General features: G+C 47.7%; 1 protein-coding gene across 1 annotated transcript in view; it reads left to right on the top strand.

Moving 5' to 3' along the window:
- NEK5 (NIMA related kinase 5) overlaps window positions 1-17,597 on the top strand; it is a 48,829-nt gene that overhangs the window by 19,393 nt on the left and 11,839 nt on the right. The window contains 11 exon segments of the mRNA XM_045839211.1: window positions 1,785-1,839; window positions 4,114-4,314; window positions 4,394-4,475; window positions 5,898-6,031; window positions 8,419-8,606; window positions 10,693-10,759; window positions 11,608-11,724; window positions 12,709-12,795; window positions 14,654-14,761; window positions 16,187-16,267; window positions 16,479-16,547. Of these exon segments, the coding sequence (XP_045695167.1) occupies window positions 1,785-1,839; window positions 4,114-4,314; window positions 4,394-4,475; window positions 5,898-6,031; window positions 8,419-8,606; window positions 10,693-10,759; window positions 11,608-11,724; window positions 12,709-12,795; window positions 14,654-14,761; window positions 16,187-16,267; window positions 16,479-16,547 (1,189 nt within the window).

Below are 17,597 nucleotides of genomic sequence, written 5' to 3'. Positions count from 1 at the left end.
TCTGTCACCCGCCTGCTTGAGTCAGCTGACCTGTGACAGTGAGAGTGTTGGCTAGGTAATCACTGACGTGCCCTCCACCTTTAAAACCCAACTGATTTTAAGAGCCTAGTTCTCAGGAGTAACATTAATACACATAGTGATGAATGTTAGACGAAGATGAGGTCAGTTTTTACCTCCATGTGAGGGGAAGGCAAAAAATTTCACTTCTCAAAGCGTGGCTGCCATTTGAGCCCGCTGGACCGAGGAGCAGCAAGACCGAATTCCTTCTGCGAGTTAATTGTCCATTTGTTTAGGGAAACACCCAAGGGCTCTGTGGCCGTTCGACTTTGACAGATACGTAGAAAGCAAAGCCCAGTTAGTAGCGATTTACAGAAAGAAGAGCGAACATTTCTCTGCCTAGTAAGAGCAGAGGCACCTGGGTCACAGTGCCCTGGGGGTGCCAGGAGGGCTCTGCCTGCGGCTGAGCTGGGCTGCGGGCTGGGAGCCGAGGGCTGGGTAGAAGGGCCGGCTGTCCACAGCAGTTCAGTGCAGCTGCCGGCTGAGAGCCTGGGTTCGCAGCCCTGTTTGGTTTCCTTGGGCTATTTTTTAAGAATTTGGGTCGACATTCAAATATGTTGATCTGGTGCTTCTGAGAAGTATAAGGTTTTAGCAACGATCGGCTGCCCCCTGTAGACCAGGAACACCGTTCCCAGGCTCACCACGGCCGCCACCACACACCGGGAGGCACACAGCTCGCGAAAGTTCCCTTGCAGCCTGGGGTGGGGCCTTCCCTGGGGGGGGCCTTGCAGTCACGGGAACTCGCCCCGGGCTACCGAGGGTGCTCCGGGGCAGAGGAGGAGGAGCTTGGGCCTGAGGAAGAGCAGGTCAGCACAGAATTCTGGGTGGCGGAGGAAAGGGGTCAGTAAGTTTCTAGAAACTCGAGGAAAAGTCTAGAAACCAGTTAGAAGTGGTTTCTCACCTATTCTGCATGCAAACCTTTGGCCTCTCTCTCTCTCTGCTCCTCCGGCAAACACTGAGAGAAGAGTCGCCAAATAGTGGAGCCATTTACCTCGCTTGCCGGATCCTTCCTGTTTTGACTTTAACATCTTACTTTCTTGCCTTCTCATTGTGTATTTTTTTTTTTTGGTCTCTTAGATGAACGCTTTTTGGTCTAGGAGGTAACTCCTTATTAAACCAATCACATAGAAATACTCGGACCTGGGGAACCAGGGACAACTGTAATTGGACAACAATTAAAAAAAATTTTTTTAATAAAAAAATAAAAGATAAAGAAATACTAAGTACCAAAGAGCAACTCTCCGACCATATATTGTGAGCACATTTTCCAGGGTTTTTGAGTACCAAGTGCTACGTTCATCACTTCATGTGCTTTTGATTCTGTCGACGGCCTTGAGTGGCACGGGCCTTGCTCAGCCGACCAAAGTCTCCCTTTCGAAGCAGAACAAGTCCGTGTGCGAGCCCTGCCTGCCTCTGCCACGTGCTCAGAACGTCACACACGTTTTCTGTTGAGAGCACGTGATGCTGAAGTAAATACCGGGCCGTCGGACCGTGGCGAGTCTGAGTACCTTTTCTCCGTTGGGATTCTGACAAACGCCGAATTGTCTTTATTTCACCTCTTACGTTAGCAAGAATAAGGATTGATGATGTACCCGAAACCATTTCTAAAAATTAGTCAGCCCGTGTAAAACTGTAAAGATGCACTAATGTAAGGCACTGCAGGGAGAATAAGGCTTTTATTTAAAACTGTGGCCATTTTTTACCATGTAAACTCTTCTCTTCTCCAGGGACATTTGGTCTCTTGGCTGTGTTTTATATGAGCTGTGCACGCTCAAGCATCCCGTAAGTATGTCTGTCGTTGGATTCATGTTATATGATTGAAACTATATACATTAAATTCACTTCTGAGAGAAAGAGATTAACGTTTGGTTTTATTTGAGTGTTAAAGATTATGTGGACATGCCCCGGCCGGGTGACTCAGTTGAGTGGAGCCTTGTCCTGTACCCCAGAAGGCTGCGGGCTGGTCAGAGAACACACCTGGGTTTCGGATTCCATCCCTGGTCAGGGCGTGCATACAGGAGGCAACCAGTGGGTCTCTCTCTCTCTCTCTCCCCCTCCCCCCTTCCTGTCTCTCTAAAATCAATATGAGTAAACGTCCTCTAACATTTTTTTAACGATTTATTTATTTATTTTTAGAGGGGGAAGGGAGGGAGAAAGAGAGAGAGAGAGAGAAACATCAATGTACAGTTGCTGGGGGCCATGGCCTGCAACCCAGGCATGTGCCCTGGCTGGGAATCGAACCTGCGATATTTTGGTTCGCAGCCCATGCTCAATCCACTGAGCTACGCCAGCCAGGGGGTAAAAATTTTTTTTTAATTATGTGGACCAGCTATTAAGAAGAATGATAGATCTATATAGGCTGACATGGAAAGATGTCCAAGTTGTATTAGAACATTAGAATTCCGAGGTGGAGAATAGTATATGTAGCATGTTTCCATGGAAACTGAACTGTGGGGGATATATATCATCAGCAGAGGAAGGGCCTGGGGTGCATGGGGTGAAGGAAAGTAGGAACCAGCTTCCAAGGGCCTTGCCCAGCGGAGGCGCACAGGAGGCACCGATTCTTCCAGCCACGAGTTGTGACACCAGGTGTGAAATGACAGGTACCAGGGAAGCTCATTGGAGACCCAGCGCCCAGGTTTTGATTGCGGACTGGTCATGTAGGTACCCTCTGCCTGGCATGTACCCCCCTTCTAGACGCCTGGGGAGAAAGCAGGGTTTCCACCTAAACACACTATTTCCACGGACAGTGCAGGCAGAGGGAGGCACTCTGAGTAGGGCCTGGTGGGGGCTGTCCGGGAATCCAAGCTCCCAGATGCCGGCCAAGGGCCGATATCATAACCAGGCCTTTCTAAGGAGAGCAGTCTCAGGCCTGCCATCTAACTGTATTCTACCCTGCCCTCAGCGTGGTCTTCATCGTTATTATTGGCCAAGGTCACACGGCTGGTAAGGGTCTTACCAAAACCTGCATCTTTAGTGCCACTCTGTGCTGCTGTACGTGATGATCAACGTCAGTGGTCCAGTCTGAGAAATGTGTCTGCAGGGGGTTTTGTCGTTGTGTGACTATTGCACGGAGTGCGCTCACACAAACTGAGGCGGCTTAGGCTGCTCCGCACCTCGGCTCGATGGCGCAGCCGGTCGCTCCAACTGCCGTGAGTACTGCAGGCAGCTGTAACACAACGGTATCCGTGTACCTAAGCAGCTAAACATGAAAAAGGTACAATGGCAATAAGATATAGAAGATGAAGTGTGTGTACACCTGCGTGTGGGTGGGCAGGGGGTGGGCTCCCGGGCTCCCCTCCCCTTGAGCCCGCACCCCTTGCTCATCACCAGCTCCAGGCCCCAGCCACGGGCGAGCCCGGGGCAGGTGCACGGCGCATTCGCTGAGCTGCCTCATCATCTGTTTCCATCGCCCAGAGCTGGTGGTAAATTCAGCCTCGCAGTTGGGTCCGGCCTTTTCCCTCAACGCTGCAAACAGCTGTTTGCTTGTAACCCATTACAGTCTGATTGGGCCCCTGCTGTGCGTGTGGCCCGTGGCTGGCCGAGACACTCTTCTGTGTCACACGGCTGTACGTGTAAATAACAGGATTTCACACAACGGAAAGCGTTCTGGTTTATGAAGAATTTTTGTGGAAATGTTTACGTTATGTTCATTTAAAGAGCAAGCTGTAAAATTTTATATGATGATGTCCTCCGCTCTATAAAATAAACATTATTTTTTTAAAAGACATAGGAGGAAATATACCTCTGGATGGTGCAATTATACACATTTGCCCTGCCTATGTATACTTTCCTGTACCTTCCAGTTTTCTAGGATGTGTCAATATTATCTTGTTAAGAAAAATTAAAACAAAAGTATTGTTTTAAATACCACGGCATCTCCTCGAGTGACTGCCGACAGGGTCTACTCATGAAACGTGAGTTGGCGGAAACAGGTTGGGTGCAACCGCGGTGCTTGCAACCGAACGTCGAAACCTCGTCTGGTGTCTGGATGTTTACGTCACGTCCTGGTTTGGGATCATCCCTGATGTGGTCCTGCTGTGCCTGTGCTTTCAGTTTGCGGCTCACAACCTGCACCAGCTGGTGCTGAGGATCTGTCGGGCGCACGTTGCCCCCGTCTCGCCACGCTTTTCCCGTGACCTTCGGTCCCTGCTGTCACAGCTCTTCAAAGTGTCTCCCCGAGACCGGCCATCCATTAATTCCATTTTGAAAAGGCCCTTTTTGGAGAATCTCATTGCCAAATACTCGACTCCCGAGGTGAGTTCTGAGGTGGCTCTGCCTGCACGTTGGCCGAGGTTTCGGTGAGCCGGCCCTTGACGGGTGTGTTTGGTCCTAGGTCCTTCAGGAAGAGCTCAGTCACCCCCTCACGCACCAGGCAAGACCACCAGCATCTCGCTCTGCTGGGGAGATGGTGCAAGGTAAGCACGATCAGACGGTGCAGTCTAGTGCATTCATGACGTGTGTCTCACATACCGTGTTATATTAGAGGGCTGACAGCATTAGCAGGGCAACCTCACCAAGTACATCGAACGTGGACATTTGAAAAAATATGAGCAGTACACGCAGGAGAAATATCCTCTCGTCCAGTGGAGACCCAGCGGGCGTGCCCTCACACCTGGCTCACGGACCACCTGGGGGGGGAGGTCATCTCCTCTCTTTTCACTAGGGCAGGAACACTTCACGAAGCAGAGCACTTGCCAGTGAAGAGGTGTTTGAAGAGGTGGGATCCAAACTTAACTTCTGTGTAGGGAGGGCAGAGAGAGTGAGAGAGGGTTCACAGACAGACGTGGGGTGCTGAGATGAAGCTTACTGGTTTTTGAAATAGAGAGGGTGGACAGGCCATGAAGAATTCTCTTGGAAAGGCCCACTGGGGCTGAAGTTAGAGTCCTGCACCTCACTAGTCACAGTGGCAGAACCATAAGTATGTGGCCCCCCAAATAAAACAGGGGATGCTTTATGGGAGTGATAGGTAGAGAAAAATTTAGTGCCAGGGATCAGCTGATGACGTGATGAAGCTCTGTGTGTGTGTGTGTGTGTGTGTGTGTGTGTGAGAGAGAGAGAGAGAGAGAGAGAGATGAAAGAAGGGAAAATTACTAATTCAGTCGATGTTGTGACAGTAAGGGGCAGGACTGAGGGACAGGACTGAGTGACAAACACGTGTCTGAACTTAGGAGACGAGCAGCAGCAGAACGTCCCTCGGAGGAATCCGTGACAGGGCAACACTGTCCACGGTGGTAGAAAAACTAAAACTGAGACAGTTGTAAAGGGCGAATGAATGACTCAACCCCTTTGCCGTGCGTTCTTTGGTTTGGCACGGTTCTGTGTCGGTTTGGGTGGAGAATGTTAGGAAGGGGGCAGGGAGAGGGTGAGAGAGAGGGCAGTGGCCGCATCTTTAACTCAGGAAAGACAGAGAAACGAGAACCCACGTGAGGCTGACCCAGAAAATGTATCGGAAGACCTACACGTCCCTTCCGAACACCAAGGTCCTGTGAACGGCGGGGCCCGATGACCCAGGCTCTGACGGCTGCGTTCAGTTCCTCGTGCCGCTATCTGATGCGCAGTGTTTCTGTAAATGTTAACACTAACTTCTCATGTTTTAAAAAGTAGTATTACGTGTTACTAGAAATATGCACGGGGTCCCTGGAGAAATGGTTTTCTCCAGTCAAAGAAAATGCATCATAATTTTGCACCAGCGCTTTACTCCCTAGGAATAACTATCTCTGGGTGAAGTAAACGTACTGTGCTATGGGATGCCCCGTATGTTTACTCTCTCCCAAGCATCAGTGTTAACGATGCGAAAGTTTAAAACAATTGAAGTTGTTTTCTTTTACTTACATAAGGTTCTAAAATCCGGCAAGTGAGATCGCAGGGGCGGCGCCTCCCGAGAGCAGGAGTACCGGTGCCAGAGAGAAGGAAGGAGGCCATCGGCAGAAACGAACGGAGCCCACCAGCCGGAGCCCGGGAGCCCCTGTTTGTGAGTCGTACTGAAGCCTTTCTCTGGGTGTTCCGGAGATGGTACCTTCTACAGACCTCCTTACGCACGTTCACGTGCTGCGAGCTCGTTACTGTGGAATTCACTAGGTTTTTTTTAAGATTTTTTTATTATTTAATTATTTATTTATAGAGAGGGAAGGGAGGGAGATAGAGAGAGAGAGAGAGAAACATCAATGTGCGGTTGCTGGGGGTCATGGCCTGCAACCCAGGCATGTGCCCCGACTGGGAATTGAACCTGCGATGCTTTGGTTCGCAGCCCGCGCTCAATCCACTGAGCTACGCCAGCCAGGGTGGAATTCACTAGTTTTTTACTTAATAAAAAAGTCTTTCTGTTATGAGTATTTAGAGTGGTACTGCACTGGACAATTTCTAGTTGTTAGATTTTTTTTTTTAATGCTGTATTTTCTTACAAGTGTTCTATGTATCAGTTTTAGTTTTCTTTTCATAAGTCGAATTCTTTTCACTTCTTTACATAAATAGGTGTTCTGTATAAGATACGTGAGTGGCATAGCCTAGTGGCAGGAAATATTACACATTTCATACTCTTAAATCTGATGTGTTATATAGCATTAAGAATTTTTAATTATGTAATCACTGATTTTTTTTCCCTAGAGTTTGTTTATGTATAGTTATTTGAATATACCTCAGCAGAGTGTTGAATCTTTCAGTTCATGCTAGTGAAATGCTTCTGGTATATAAACAATAAAATGGCTGTTGTCTTTTAATTAAATAATTATATTTGTAAAGAAGGTTTGTGGACTCCCTGGTTGGCGTAGCTCAGTGGATTGAGCACGAGCTGTGAACCAAAGCATTGCAGGTTCGATTCCCAGTCAGGGCACATGCCTGGGTTGTAGGCCACGGCCCCCAGCAACTGCACATTGATGTTTCTCTCTCTCTCTTTTTCTCCCTCCCTTCCCTCTCTAAAAATAAATAAATGAAATCTTAAAAAAAAATTTAAAAAAGAAGGCTTATGGTATAATTAGAGGACCATTTGGAAGTCCATTTACTGTTTACTTGATATATAGACATTTAGAAATGTGTTGGTATATAAAAAGATTTTTGAAGCTATTAATTAAAATTATTGCTCTTCATTTTGGTAGAATGTAGCTTAACTTTATTAAAGAAGTTGTAAAAGCTTGTACAATATATTGTATTATGTGTTTAGCACCCTAAGTTAAGTCTCCTTTGACCACCGTTTAACCCCCTTCATGCTCCCCTCCCCTCCCTCCTCCCACACCCCTTTCCCTCTGGTAGTCACCGCTGTTGTCTGTCCTTGAGTTTGCCCCTATGTCTTGCTTAATCCCTTCCACTCTTTCCCCCAAGCCCCCAAACCTCCTCCCCTCTGAGAGCCATCAGTCTGTTCTCTGAATCTGAGTCTGTTTCTGTTTGTTACTTTATGTTGCTCACTAGATTTGCTGTGCAAAACCTTTTTAGTTGGAAGTAGTCCTGTTTTTTCTTTTTCTTTTCGTTTCCCTTTCCCAAGGAGATATTTAAAAGAAATATATTGCTACGAGAAATGTGCTAGACTTTACTGCGTATGTTTTCTTCTAGGATTTTTGTGGTTTCATGACTAACATTTAAGCCTTTAATCCATTTTGAGTTTATTCTTGTGCACAGTGTAAGAAAGTGGCCTAGTTTCATTTTTTTGGCACATAACTCTGCAATTTTCCAACACTGTTTATTGAATAAACTACTTTTACCCCCTTGTATGTTTTTGCCTCCTTTGTCAAATACTAATTGACCATAAACAGGTGGATTTATTTCTGGGCTCTTCCATTCTGTTCCATTGATCTGCGTGTATCTTTTTATGCCAGTGCCATGCTCTTTTGATAATGATGGCCTTGTAGTATAGTTTGATATCAGGTAGTATGATTCCTCCAACTTTGTTCTTTTTTCTCAAGGTTGCTGTGGCTATTCGGGGTCTTTTGTAGTTCCGTATACATTTTTGGATATTTGTTTTAGTTCTGTGAGATGCCCCATTGGTATCCTGATAGGGAGTGTGTTGACTCAATAGATTGCTTTGGGCAGTATGCACATGTTAATGGTTTTCTTCCTGTCTGAGAACACGGTGACACGGCCTGTACTTCCACTTGTTTGTATCTTGAAACTATTCAGTTTCTTTCTTCCGTGTCTTATAATTTTTCAGGTATAGGTCTCTTACCTCTTTGGTTAAATGTATTCCTAGGAACTTTTTTTTTTTTGCTGCAATACTAAATAAGATTGGTTTCTTACTTTTCTTGCTAATAGTTCTTTATTGGTTTATAGGAATGCAACTGATTTGTGGATATTTATTTTAACCCTGCTACTGTCAATTACTATAGATTTGTATTTTTTTTAAAAAAACCTTCCTTCTTATGAATGCTTTAGATAAAAATGGTGGAAAGGCCCCAGCCTGCTGAAGCGTGTGGCCATTACGGTTATTACTATGCTCAACTTGACTTGTTAAGGAAGAGGAGAGACCGCAAACCGAGTCCCCACCGTGTGCCGCAGAGAAAGACCGGAGTGAAGGGAAACTGTCACCAGGAAGAAAGGCACCGTCCATCCCCAGGTCAATGGTACTGTCATTGTCTAATTTAAATTTGTCCTCCCAAAACATCGTGAAATAGCAACATTCTTGACTGCCATCTTTCCAAATTCTCCTGAGATGAATAATCTGAGAACTTCCAAACTCTTCCTTGCAAATACTTAATTCACAGTTCCCATGACCCGTTTTATTTTTTTACTTTTTATTAAATTTTTTGTTGCAGTTGACGTACAATATTTTATTAGTTTCAGGTGTACAACACAGTGATTAGACATTTATATACCTTACAAACTGACTACCGCAGTAATTTCTTGACCCTTTTTCATCTCAGGTTTGATGTAGCTTCTTCTTTTTCTTTTTTTAAAATAACATTGCCAAATACTTTTATTTTAAAGATTTTATTTATTTATTTTTAGAGAGGGAAGGGAGGGAGAAAGAGAGAGAGAGAAACATCAATGTGCAGTTGCTGGGGGCCATGGCCTGCAACCCAGGCATGTGCCCTGACTGGGAATCGAACCTGCGATGCTTTGGTTCACAGCCCACGCTCAATCCACTGAGCTACGCCAGCCAGGGTTGATGTAGCTTCTTATTCATGCAGCCACTTAACTATCAGCACAGATGCATGCTCTTGAACTTTTAATATTTGTCTTCCTTCCATAGTTGTATATGTTTCATGTTACTAGAGGTTATTAGTATTCATCACTAACAATTGAAGTATAATTAAATTATCATTTGAGACATATTGGAAAGGGAAATGTATTTCATTCAGCATTTATATTCTTAGGGCTTTCCAGAAGATGGATGTATTAAAAAGAAAATAACAGAAGTAAACTGCTCTTGTGACAGACTTTCACAAAATTTACTCCATAACAAATGTTTACGTATCTACACTCTTTTCCATTGTTTATTTCACACCAAGATCAGTGTTCTTGTGTTCAGAGTAATGGCCACCTATCCACAATCCTGAAGACCCACTTCTGAGAGTCATTTTTTAAAAAGATTTTTTAAATTTATTTTAGAGAGAGGAGAAGGGAGGGAGAAAGAGAGGGAGAGAAACATCAGTGTGTGGTTGCCTCTCACACACCCTCTACTGGAGACCTGGCCCGCAACCCAGGCCTGTGCCCTGAGTGGGAATTGAACCAGCAACTCTTTGGGCCGCAGGCCAGCACTCAGTCCACTGAGCCACACCAGCCAGGGCTCATTTTTTAAAAATGTTTTACCATCCTGAACCAACCTCTTCTACCCTCATGCTCATGTCAGCCCCTGCTGGATAGTGGTGCTCCCGTTTTACTCACGGGGACGAAAGCCCAGAGCCCGTCACTAGCCTGTCATTTGGTCACCTTCCTAAACCACTGCGTTATCCTCTTGACTCTTCATAAACAGGAACAGCTCACCACATGTTCCTGAAGGAGTCACCTCTGGAGTGACACTCCTGTCTTTGGAGCCCTGGAATTTACTGGTGTTCCAGAGAACTTGATCATACAGCTCATACTATAATCTGAAATGGGGTCATTTTTATTTAATAAGCAGGGGTAACAGAAATTCTTAGCAAAAAATTTTGCAAAAATTTTGCATATGTATATATGACACAGGCATAAAGCCGAAAATGGTTTGGCCGGAATTGTGCTGGACAAACCCCTTAAGCAGAGTGAGAGACAGCCCATTTTCATTCACTAGGCATTTGCACGAGCAGCAGAGGGAAAGGGACAGGACACTACCTGGCCTCGTGGAGCTCCGAGTGTCCTGCGGGACCCAGTTCAGCGGCCAGCCATCAGACCAGGGCTGACAGGCTCTGGGTTAGATCCCTGCCCCGGGGCATGAGGCGGTCCTGACGTTCTGGGCCGTGTGCATCCTTCCTGGGTCAGAATACTTTTGTTTCATTCTCGCCCAATATCCCCAGTTGCTCCTGTCCTCTTTACTTCCCTTTCTCCTGGGTTCCAAAGGCCTTCTTTCCCAATGTGTACATTCTGAAACTGTGAGCTCCTTCGTGAACGCAGAACGTCAACTTGCAGGTGAATTGTGAATCTCCTGATTAAGCAACAAAACCCAATTGTCAAATCAGTGATGACGACCAGTTAAAATTGCTGTACTCAAGCCGACCATTTCTCTCCCCTAAGGCCTGCTGAATTCCTTCAGAGGAGACTTGAAGCTCAGCAATATAAGCTGAAAGTAGAAAAGCAACTGGTGAGTAAAATACCAAATATGAGAGGTGACTGGGAATTTCCTCACCGTGTCTCTGTTCACAAATATTCACGGACCCTTACGTCCAAGTTCATTCCATAGAGAGGGTCAAAACTACCTTCCACCCTCCTCGGATTTAATGACTGAAAGAGAACAGTGGGAATAGGCTTGACCCAGGCCCGGGATCCCCGTTTCTCCCCTGGCTCCGCCTCCTGCTCTGTGACCTTGGTCAGGCAGGTCATGCAGCCGCAGTTTCCCGCTCTGTAAATGGTCGTTTGGGAGTTGTAGGTAAGCTTCAAGTTCCCCTTCCATACTGTAAGTCTTTGAGTCTATTTTAGTTAGAATGCTACGCATTTAAAAAAAATGACTATTGTTTTTTATTTGAGATGAAAAGTTGACCTTTTACTGTTAAGTGTAGCGTCAAAATGTGGGGGCCGAGGAAGGCTGCATCTGCACCCTATCGTATTGCCCTTACTCTGGGCGGCTGAGAAGCTCCCGTTCTAGTCCCCTGGCCTAATCTCATGCTCCGGGGGTTGCTGAACTGTCACTGAATTGTAACTTAACAATTATAATTTGCCAGTTCAGAAAACGAATCTAGGTGTCTCATATGGCAGCATAAAGTATTGATTGCTTCCGGTAAACACCACAAACGGTTTTATTAATTTTCTTTAATTTTTTAATGTTTTGTACTTCAGAAAATTCTAAAAACAAACAAACAAACAAACAAAAAGCTCCTAGGCACTGAATTTAGTTGATAATATCATTCTTGTTGAAAGGAAAAGGTCAAGGTCAGATCAGAAGACGTTTCTGAATGCAAGTATGTTTTGCAAGTTATTTCATTCAAATAACAGGGTCTGCGTCCATCGTCTGCTGAGCGAAACCACGACAGGAGACAAGAACCGAGAAGCCCTGGAGACGAACCCGGACTCCGGGGGCTGCCGTCCAGGAGACACAAAGCGAAGGAACAGGTGAAAACCAGGCCGGTTCCGGGCCACCCTTGTACTCTCTCAGTGCCTTCAGACCATAGTCGGGAGTTACTTTTAGTGTCTGCCGTGCACGCCTGGGAGGGCCCGTTGCACACGTACGTGCTGGGCACGCCTGCAGGAGGCACGGTGCTGGGGGTGCTAGGGGACGCAGGGGCATTCCTTCCCGCAGAAAGCAACGTAGCTGAGACCGTAGGTTTCTTGCATTGATGCAGTAAGTGCCGTCATGAGCAGTTCTGAAGTCCGTATCAGTGACCTTGGTCCGCCAGAAGTGCCCCCAGCGGGGTGGTTTCAAACCACGGGCATTGACCGTCTCACTGCGCTGGAGGCTAGAAGTCCCACACCAAGGTGTGGGCGGGCCCTGCTCTCTCAGGACCCCTTGGGGAGCCCCCCCTTGCCTCGTCCTAGCTTCTGGTGGTTTGGCAGCCAACTTTGGCAATCCTTGGCTTATAGCCACGCACCTCTCTCCTCTGCCATTGTCACATGGCGCTGTCCCTTGTGTCACTGTCTTCACGTGGCCATCTTCTTGAAAGGACACTGGTCACGCTGGAGTAGGGGCCCACCCTACTCCAGCGTGACCACATCTTCGCTTAGCTAATTATGCCTGCAATGGCGCTCCTCAAATAAGGCCCCAGCCTGAGGCTCCGGGCGTGAGGGCTCCGGCATGTCTTTTCTGGGGGGAGAAAATTCCGCCCGTAACAGGGCTGCATCTGAAAGTAGGACGTGTAAAGTAATCGTATGGCACGGACACTTCTGAGATTATATGTAAAAGCGACCTCACCCCCCCAAGCCACCGTATGACAGGGAGTGACGCGCCGCAGCCAAAGCACCAGGCGCGTCATCGTCTTTGGGAGCAACGGGTTTTCCAAGTCCGATCACGCACCACATGCTGAACAGTGGTCGCTGTGCAGACGTTACCGTGTTGAGCTGTTCACAGACTGAACACGCCGGGTTGGGATTGCCGTCCAGGAATACTGGATGCAGTTTGAGGACATACGCCAGCAGTACCACCACGACATGAAGGAAATCCGGAAGAAGCTGGGGAGCGGGCTGGAGGTGGGTACATCACTCCTTCTCCCACAGGGCACTTCTTACCACGGCCTGGGCGCTCACTGCGGTGAGCGGGCACTAGAAGCAATGACGATCTCAGAGGAAAGACAGCTCTTTATCATGCAAACTCTTTTTTTCAGTAGGAAAGCTGTGGGGTCCCCCTGAAGGGTTGCTCTGTGGGGCGCACTGGAGCCCACACACACACACACATACACACGGTAGGGGGGTGGGGGGGCTGACGTTCTCGGTGAGGAGGGAGATTGTGACAAATGCCTGTGGGTTGTGTTTCTCATGAATCAGTCAACAGCTTTGACTGCGTGGCCACACTGCATCAGGACGGGATCAGATGTATTAAGTAAGTTCACATCCATACGGTGGGGGAAAAAGACCGGCATTTTCTGAACTCCACTATTGGAATGGTGTCATATGCAGGGGTAAGGCTCTAAAATTCACCAAAGGCAACATCTGAGCGCAGCGGAGATGATTCTTGAAAATCCCTTCAGGGTATCACATAAAAAAACCGGATTCTTCCATCTGTGACATCACAGCTTTCTCAGTAGAACTCCCGGCAAAGTAGCTGGCCCGGGTTTGGAGACATATGACACGACACCCTCCGTGCCCCAGAATGCTCTTCCTGCGAGGGGCCCACGGGCACTGGGGCTGGACAGGACCCAGCTGGGCCCCCATGGCACCTGCACGTGAGCGGCCTGCTCGCGGAGTAAACCATCCACACTGCTGGCAATGCCCTGGCCCTCTCTCCCCGTCTCCCCCACCCCTGCACGCCTACGGATGCCTTAATGCAGGTGAAGTGGGCACGGGGTCCAGTGCAGTTGCAGGTCCCGGAGCGGCGCCTGCGTCATCTGCATCACCTGCGTCATCTGTGTCACTGCGTCATGGGGAGTGGTCCCCATACAGGGAGGTGACCCGTGCACACAGGGCAGACTAAATAAACGCCTGGTCCTAAAGCCTCTGCCTTTCCGGCACATGCTCCTCCACGCATAAACAGTTGGCAAGAGAAGACATACGTGTAGAAAGCAGTTTTGTTTGTATAAGACAGAATGTAGGCAGGCTCCGTAAGTGGTGTAAGGAGGAGCAGGTGAGCGGTTTTATTGAAGAAGAGAGGCGGAGCCTAAAGTGGGTTCCCAGAAGGAGCAGAGTTCGCAGAGGCACAGCCAAGGAGGAGGGCGTTCTGGCAGACCCACAGAGGCAGAGGTTCAGATGGACGGCCGCGTGTGCTGGGAGGGCTGGAGGCAGTCTGCTTCAGAGAAGAGGCTTGGTTAACAAGGGAGCGTGGTACCATCAGCAACCTTATTTTATTTTTTTTAAAGATTTTATTTATTTATTTTTAGAGAGGGGAAGGGAGGGAGAAAGAGAGAGAGAGAGAAACATCGATGTGTGGTTGCCTCTCACGTGGTCCCCACTGGGGACGTGGCCCGCAACCCAGGCATGTGCCCTGACTGGGAATCGAACCTGCGATGCTTTGGTTCGCAGCCCGCGCTCAATCCACTGAGCTACACCAGCCAGGGCTAGCACGCTTATTTTAAAAGTAGGCCTGTGATGGGAAACCGAGTGCAGGGGAGATGGAGAGCCCGCGTGTCTGGAGAGACCGGGAAGTAAGGGGAGGGGGGAGGGCCGAGGTGCCCTCACTCCCTTATCACCCATGCAGGGGTTGTGTGTTCAGGGAGGTCCAGGGACAAGGAGCCGGGAGGGGGGCTCCATCCGGCCACTGCCCGGGTTCGCCCCTGAGCAGCAGGCGGAAAGCCCTTCCCCTCTAGATCCCATCCCAACCCACCTCGGCCACGAGGGTCCCATTGTAAAGGCTCTCAGAACCCCCCGAGCTGACCGTGTGTCCTTTGTGTTAAAGGGAGACGCGAAGATGAGTCACAAAACCTACGTGGTGAAGAGGAGGGACCTGCCCATCCCCCAAGACGCACCTGAGGAAGATGCACCTGAGGAAGACGCACCTGCACAGGTGGTGGGTGTTGTTAGACACGTATGTGCTTCCCAGGGAGTTTTCCCCGCTCGGTGGTGCTGGCCCCTCAGAGCGCAGTGCGACCCTTTGGGAGACACAGAGAAACTCCAGCGCCTGGTCTGGGGGGGGTGGGGGGGGTGGGGGGGGGCCCAGCCTCGTGTCTTCGGAAGCTGGCTGGGCGCCTGGGCAGCCGAGTTTTGGGGCTGCTCTCGGGATCCTACGACAGTCCAGCCTCCTGGACGGTGTCTGAGGTGGTCTGAGACCCACTGCTCAGGAAATCTGATACGTAATTTCTCTTCTGTTTCATTGCATTTTTGGTCGGAGCGGGGGAACTGCTCTGAGCTGAATTATCAAAATGGTTCTTGAGAGGGTCCCTCCTGGAAGGTTGTTTTTTTTTTTAAAGATTTTATTTATTTTTTAGAGAGGGAAGGGAGGGAGAAAGAGAGAGAAACATCAATGCGCGGTTGCTGGGGGCCGTAGCCTGCAACCCAGGCTTGTGCCCTGACTGGGAATCGAACCTATGGTTCTTTGGTTTGCAGCCTGTGCTCAATCCACTGAGCTATACCAGCCAGGGCTTCCTGGAAGGTTTTTTGTCTCTACCTTCAAGGTGCCTTGGGCCTTGAGGAAGGGCAGGTGAGGGGAACCCGTGTTGGGAGAAGGCAGAAAGGCCTCCTTAACTGTTTTCCTTTGTGAGAGATGCTGGGACTCTCACAGGATGCCAGAGTGACCAACCGGAAGTGGCCTGAGGCTGCATCTGCCCCCAGGGAGGTGGGCGGGGCTCAGGGGTCTCAGGCAGTTAGTTGTGTTTTAAGGAAAATAAAGCCACACCCTCCTTCTCGTACACTTGAGACTACCAGACCACACAATCAGATCAGACAACCAGCTTCGAAATCTGGGTAAGATACGCAGTCCCAGGCCTGTTTCAGAGTTCGTGACGCTCTCGAGGCGGAAAAGTGACCTCCCCGAGGTCGCAGGGCAAACAACTGACAACGATCGAACGGACACACGCTGTATGGGGAGTGTGTACAGAGGCAGTCCCTCTCCGTCCTTTATACTGGAACGGGCTGCACACTTTTCTTTTTCGCCTGATGAAGTTCACCAGCCTCTTAAAGAAAGCACGCTGGGTCGAAATTACATCTCTGAATTGCACCAGGTTGTACCGGACTGGCCCGGAGAGGGAAGCATGGTCACATTGCAGGACTGTGCCCTTGGCAGTGCCAGCTTCCACTGAGATCATGGACACCGTCCCCAAGTTTCAGCGAATTGTTATTATTAGGGGCATGTTTTGACTGTGATGCCAGCCATCGGATTCAGCCCAGAAATGCAATACTGGAGCCGTACCGTGCCGTGATTGCAGGGAGTGTGAGAATACAATGGTTTGATCAGCAGGAAATGCTCTATTGTAATTTTTCTCTAAACTTGCAGGGCACTGAAAGAGACTTGAAACAAATTAGACGTCAGAACATGAAGAAAAGGGAACTTCCGGAACACAATTATAAAGCTAAGGTGGTAAACATTTTGTCTTTGGGTTTCATATGAAGAAGCTGGAGGGGTGGGCGGCCTGCAGGACTCACCCCCCCCACTGTTTTGTGGGATTGCTTTGGTGCGTAACGTGAGACTACGGGTTTTCAGTGTCTGTAATGTCAGACAGGGAGTTATAATGTTAAGGTTTTTATCGGATTGCCGAACTAAGATTTTTTTTCTTGCTTTCTTTTAGAGAGGGGTAAAGTTTGAAATTAATTTAGACGAATGTATTTCAGATGAAAATACTCTCAAAGAGGAAGAGGTATGTTATTAAGTATATATTTCCAGTAGCAGGCACAAGAAAATGAGTGTCTTAGTAGAATGTTTCATGAAATTTTTCCATAGGGAGTAAGGGGAATTTTCTTCAATCTTTCTAGAAGGATCTCTGATGTTCAAATAAGTCATCCAGAAGACTTTTTGTCCTCCCATTCCTTTTAAAATTATGGTTATTCTCTTATATGGATTACTCCAGTTTAATTTATTTTTCTTTTATAAAGTATCTATTTTCCTGTGATACTGACTTTTAATTGTAGCTAAATTAAAATAGAAGACATAATACATAGTCAACAGCTAATGTACTTACCTAAAAACATTAAGCAGGTACCCTGAGACCACATACACTTATCTGAGGTCTCTGTACTTGTGTTTGGATAAAACTCAGTTATGTATTTGGGCTCTCTTCGACAGAGCAATAAAAGCACAATTAAAGTCAAACCTCATTCTATTGCTTGAGTTTAACATCTTTTTAATCCCACTTTTTACTAGACCTACTAACAAATATCAAAATTAACTGATCTGTGTTTCCATTTCACCTTCTCTAAATTTGCCTCTCCTCCCTTTTAAGATTTCATTTATTTATTTTTAGAGAGAAGGGAAGGGAGGGAGAAAGAGAGGGAGAGAAACATCAGTGTGTGATTGCCTTTCGAGCGCCCCCTACTGGGGAGTCTGGCCCACAACCCAGGCATGTGCCCTGACTGGGAATGGAACCAGCGACCTTTTGGTTCATAAGCTGGTGCTCAATCCACTGAGCCATACCAGCCAGGGCAAAATTTGTCTTTTAAATGACCAAAAGTTACATATGTATATATATGTTTTATCTCATACCTGACAGCCAATTTCTTTCTTTCATTTCTTCATTAGTTTAAACCTTTGGAAGATTACCATTTCTTTCAGATTTGTGTGTGTGTGGTGAAGGGCCCGTTGTTTGTTTGTTTGTTTGTTTCATAGACTTTCCTGTTTTAGTGCAGTCACAGCCACGGGGAGTGGGAGCACAGAGATTCCCCGTGCACCCCGTCCCCACACACACACACAC

Source organism: Phyllostomus hastatus, unplaced genomic scaffold, assembly GCF_019186645.2.
Source record: "Phyllostomus hastatus isolate PE091 unplaced genomic scaffold, TTU_PhHast_1.1 phas_contig_29, whole genome shotgun sequence".
Lineage (NCBI taxonomy): Eukaryota > Metazoa > Chordata > Mammalia > Chiroptera > Phyllostomidae > Phyllostomus > Phyllostomus hastatus.
This window is presented reverse-complemented; position numbering and strand designations above follow the sequence as displayed.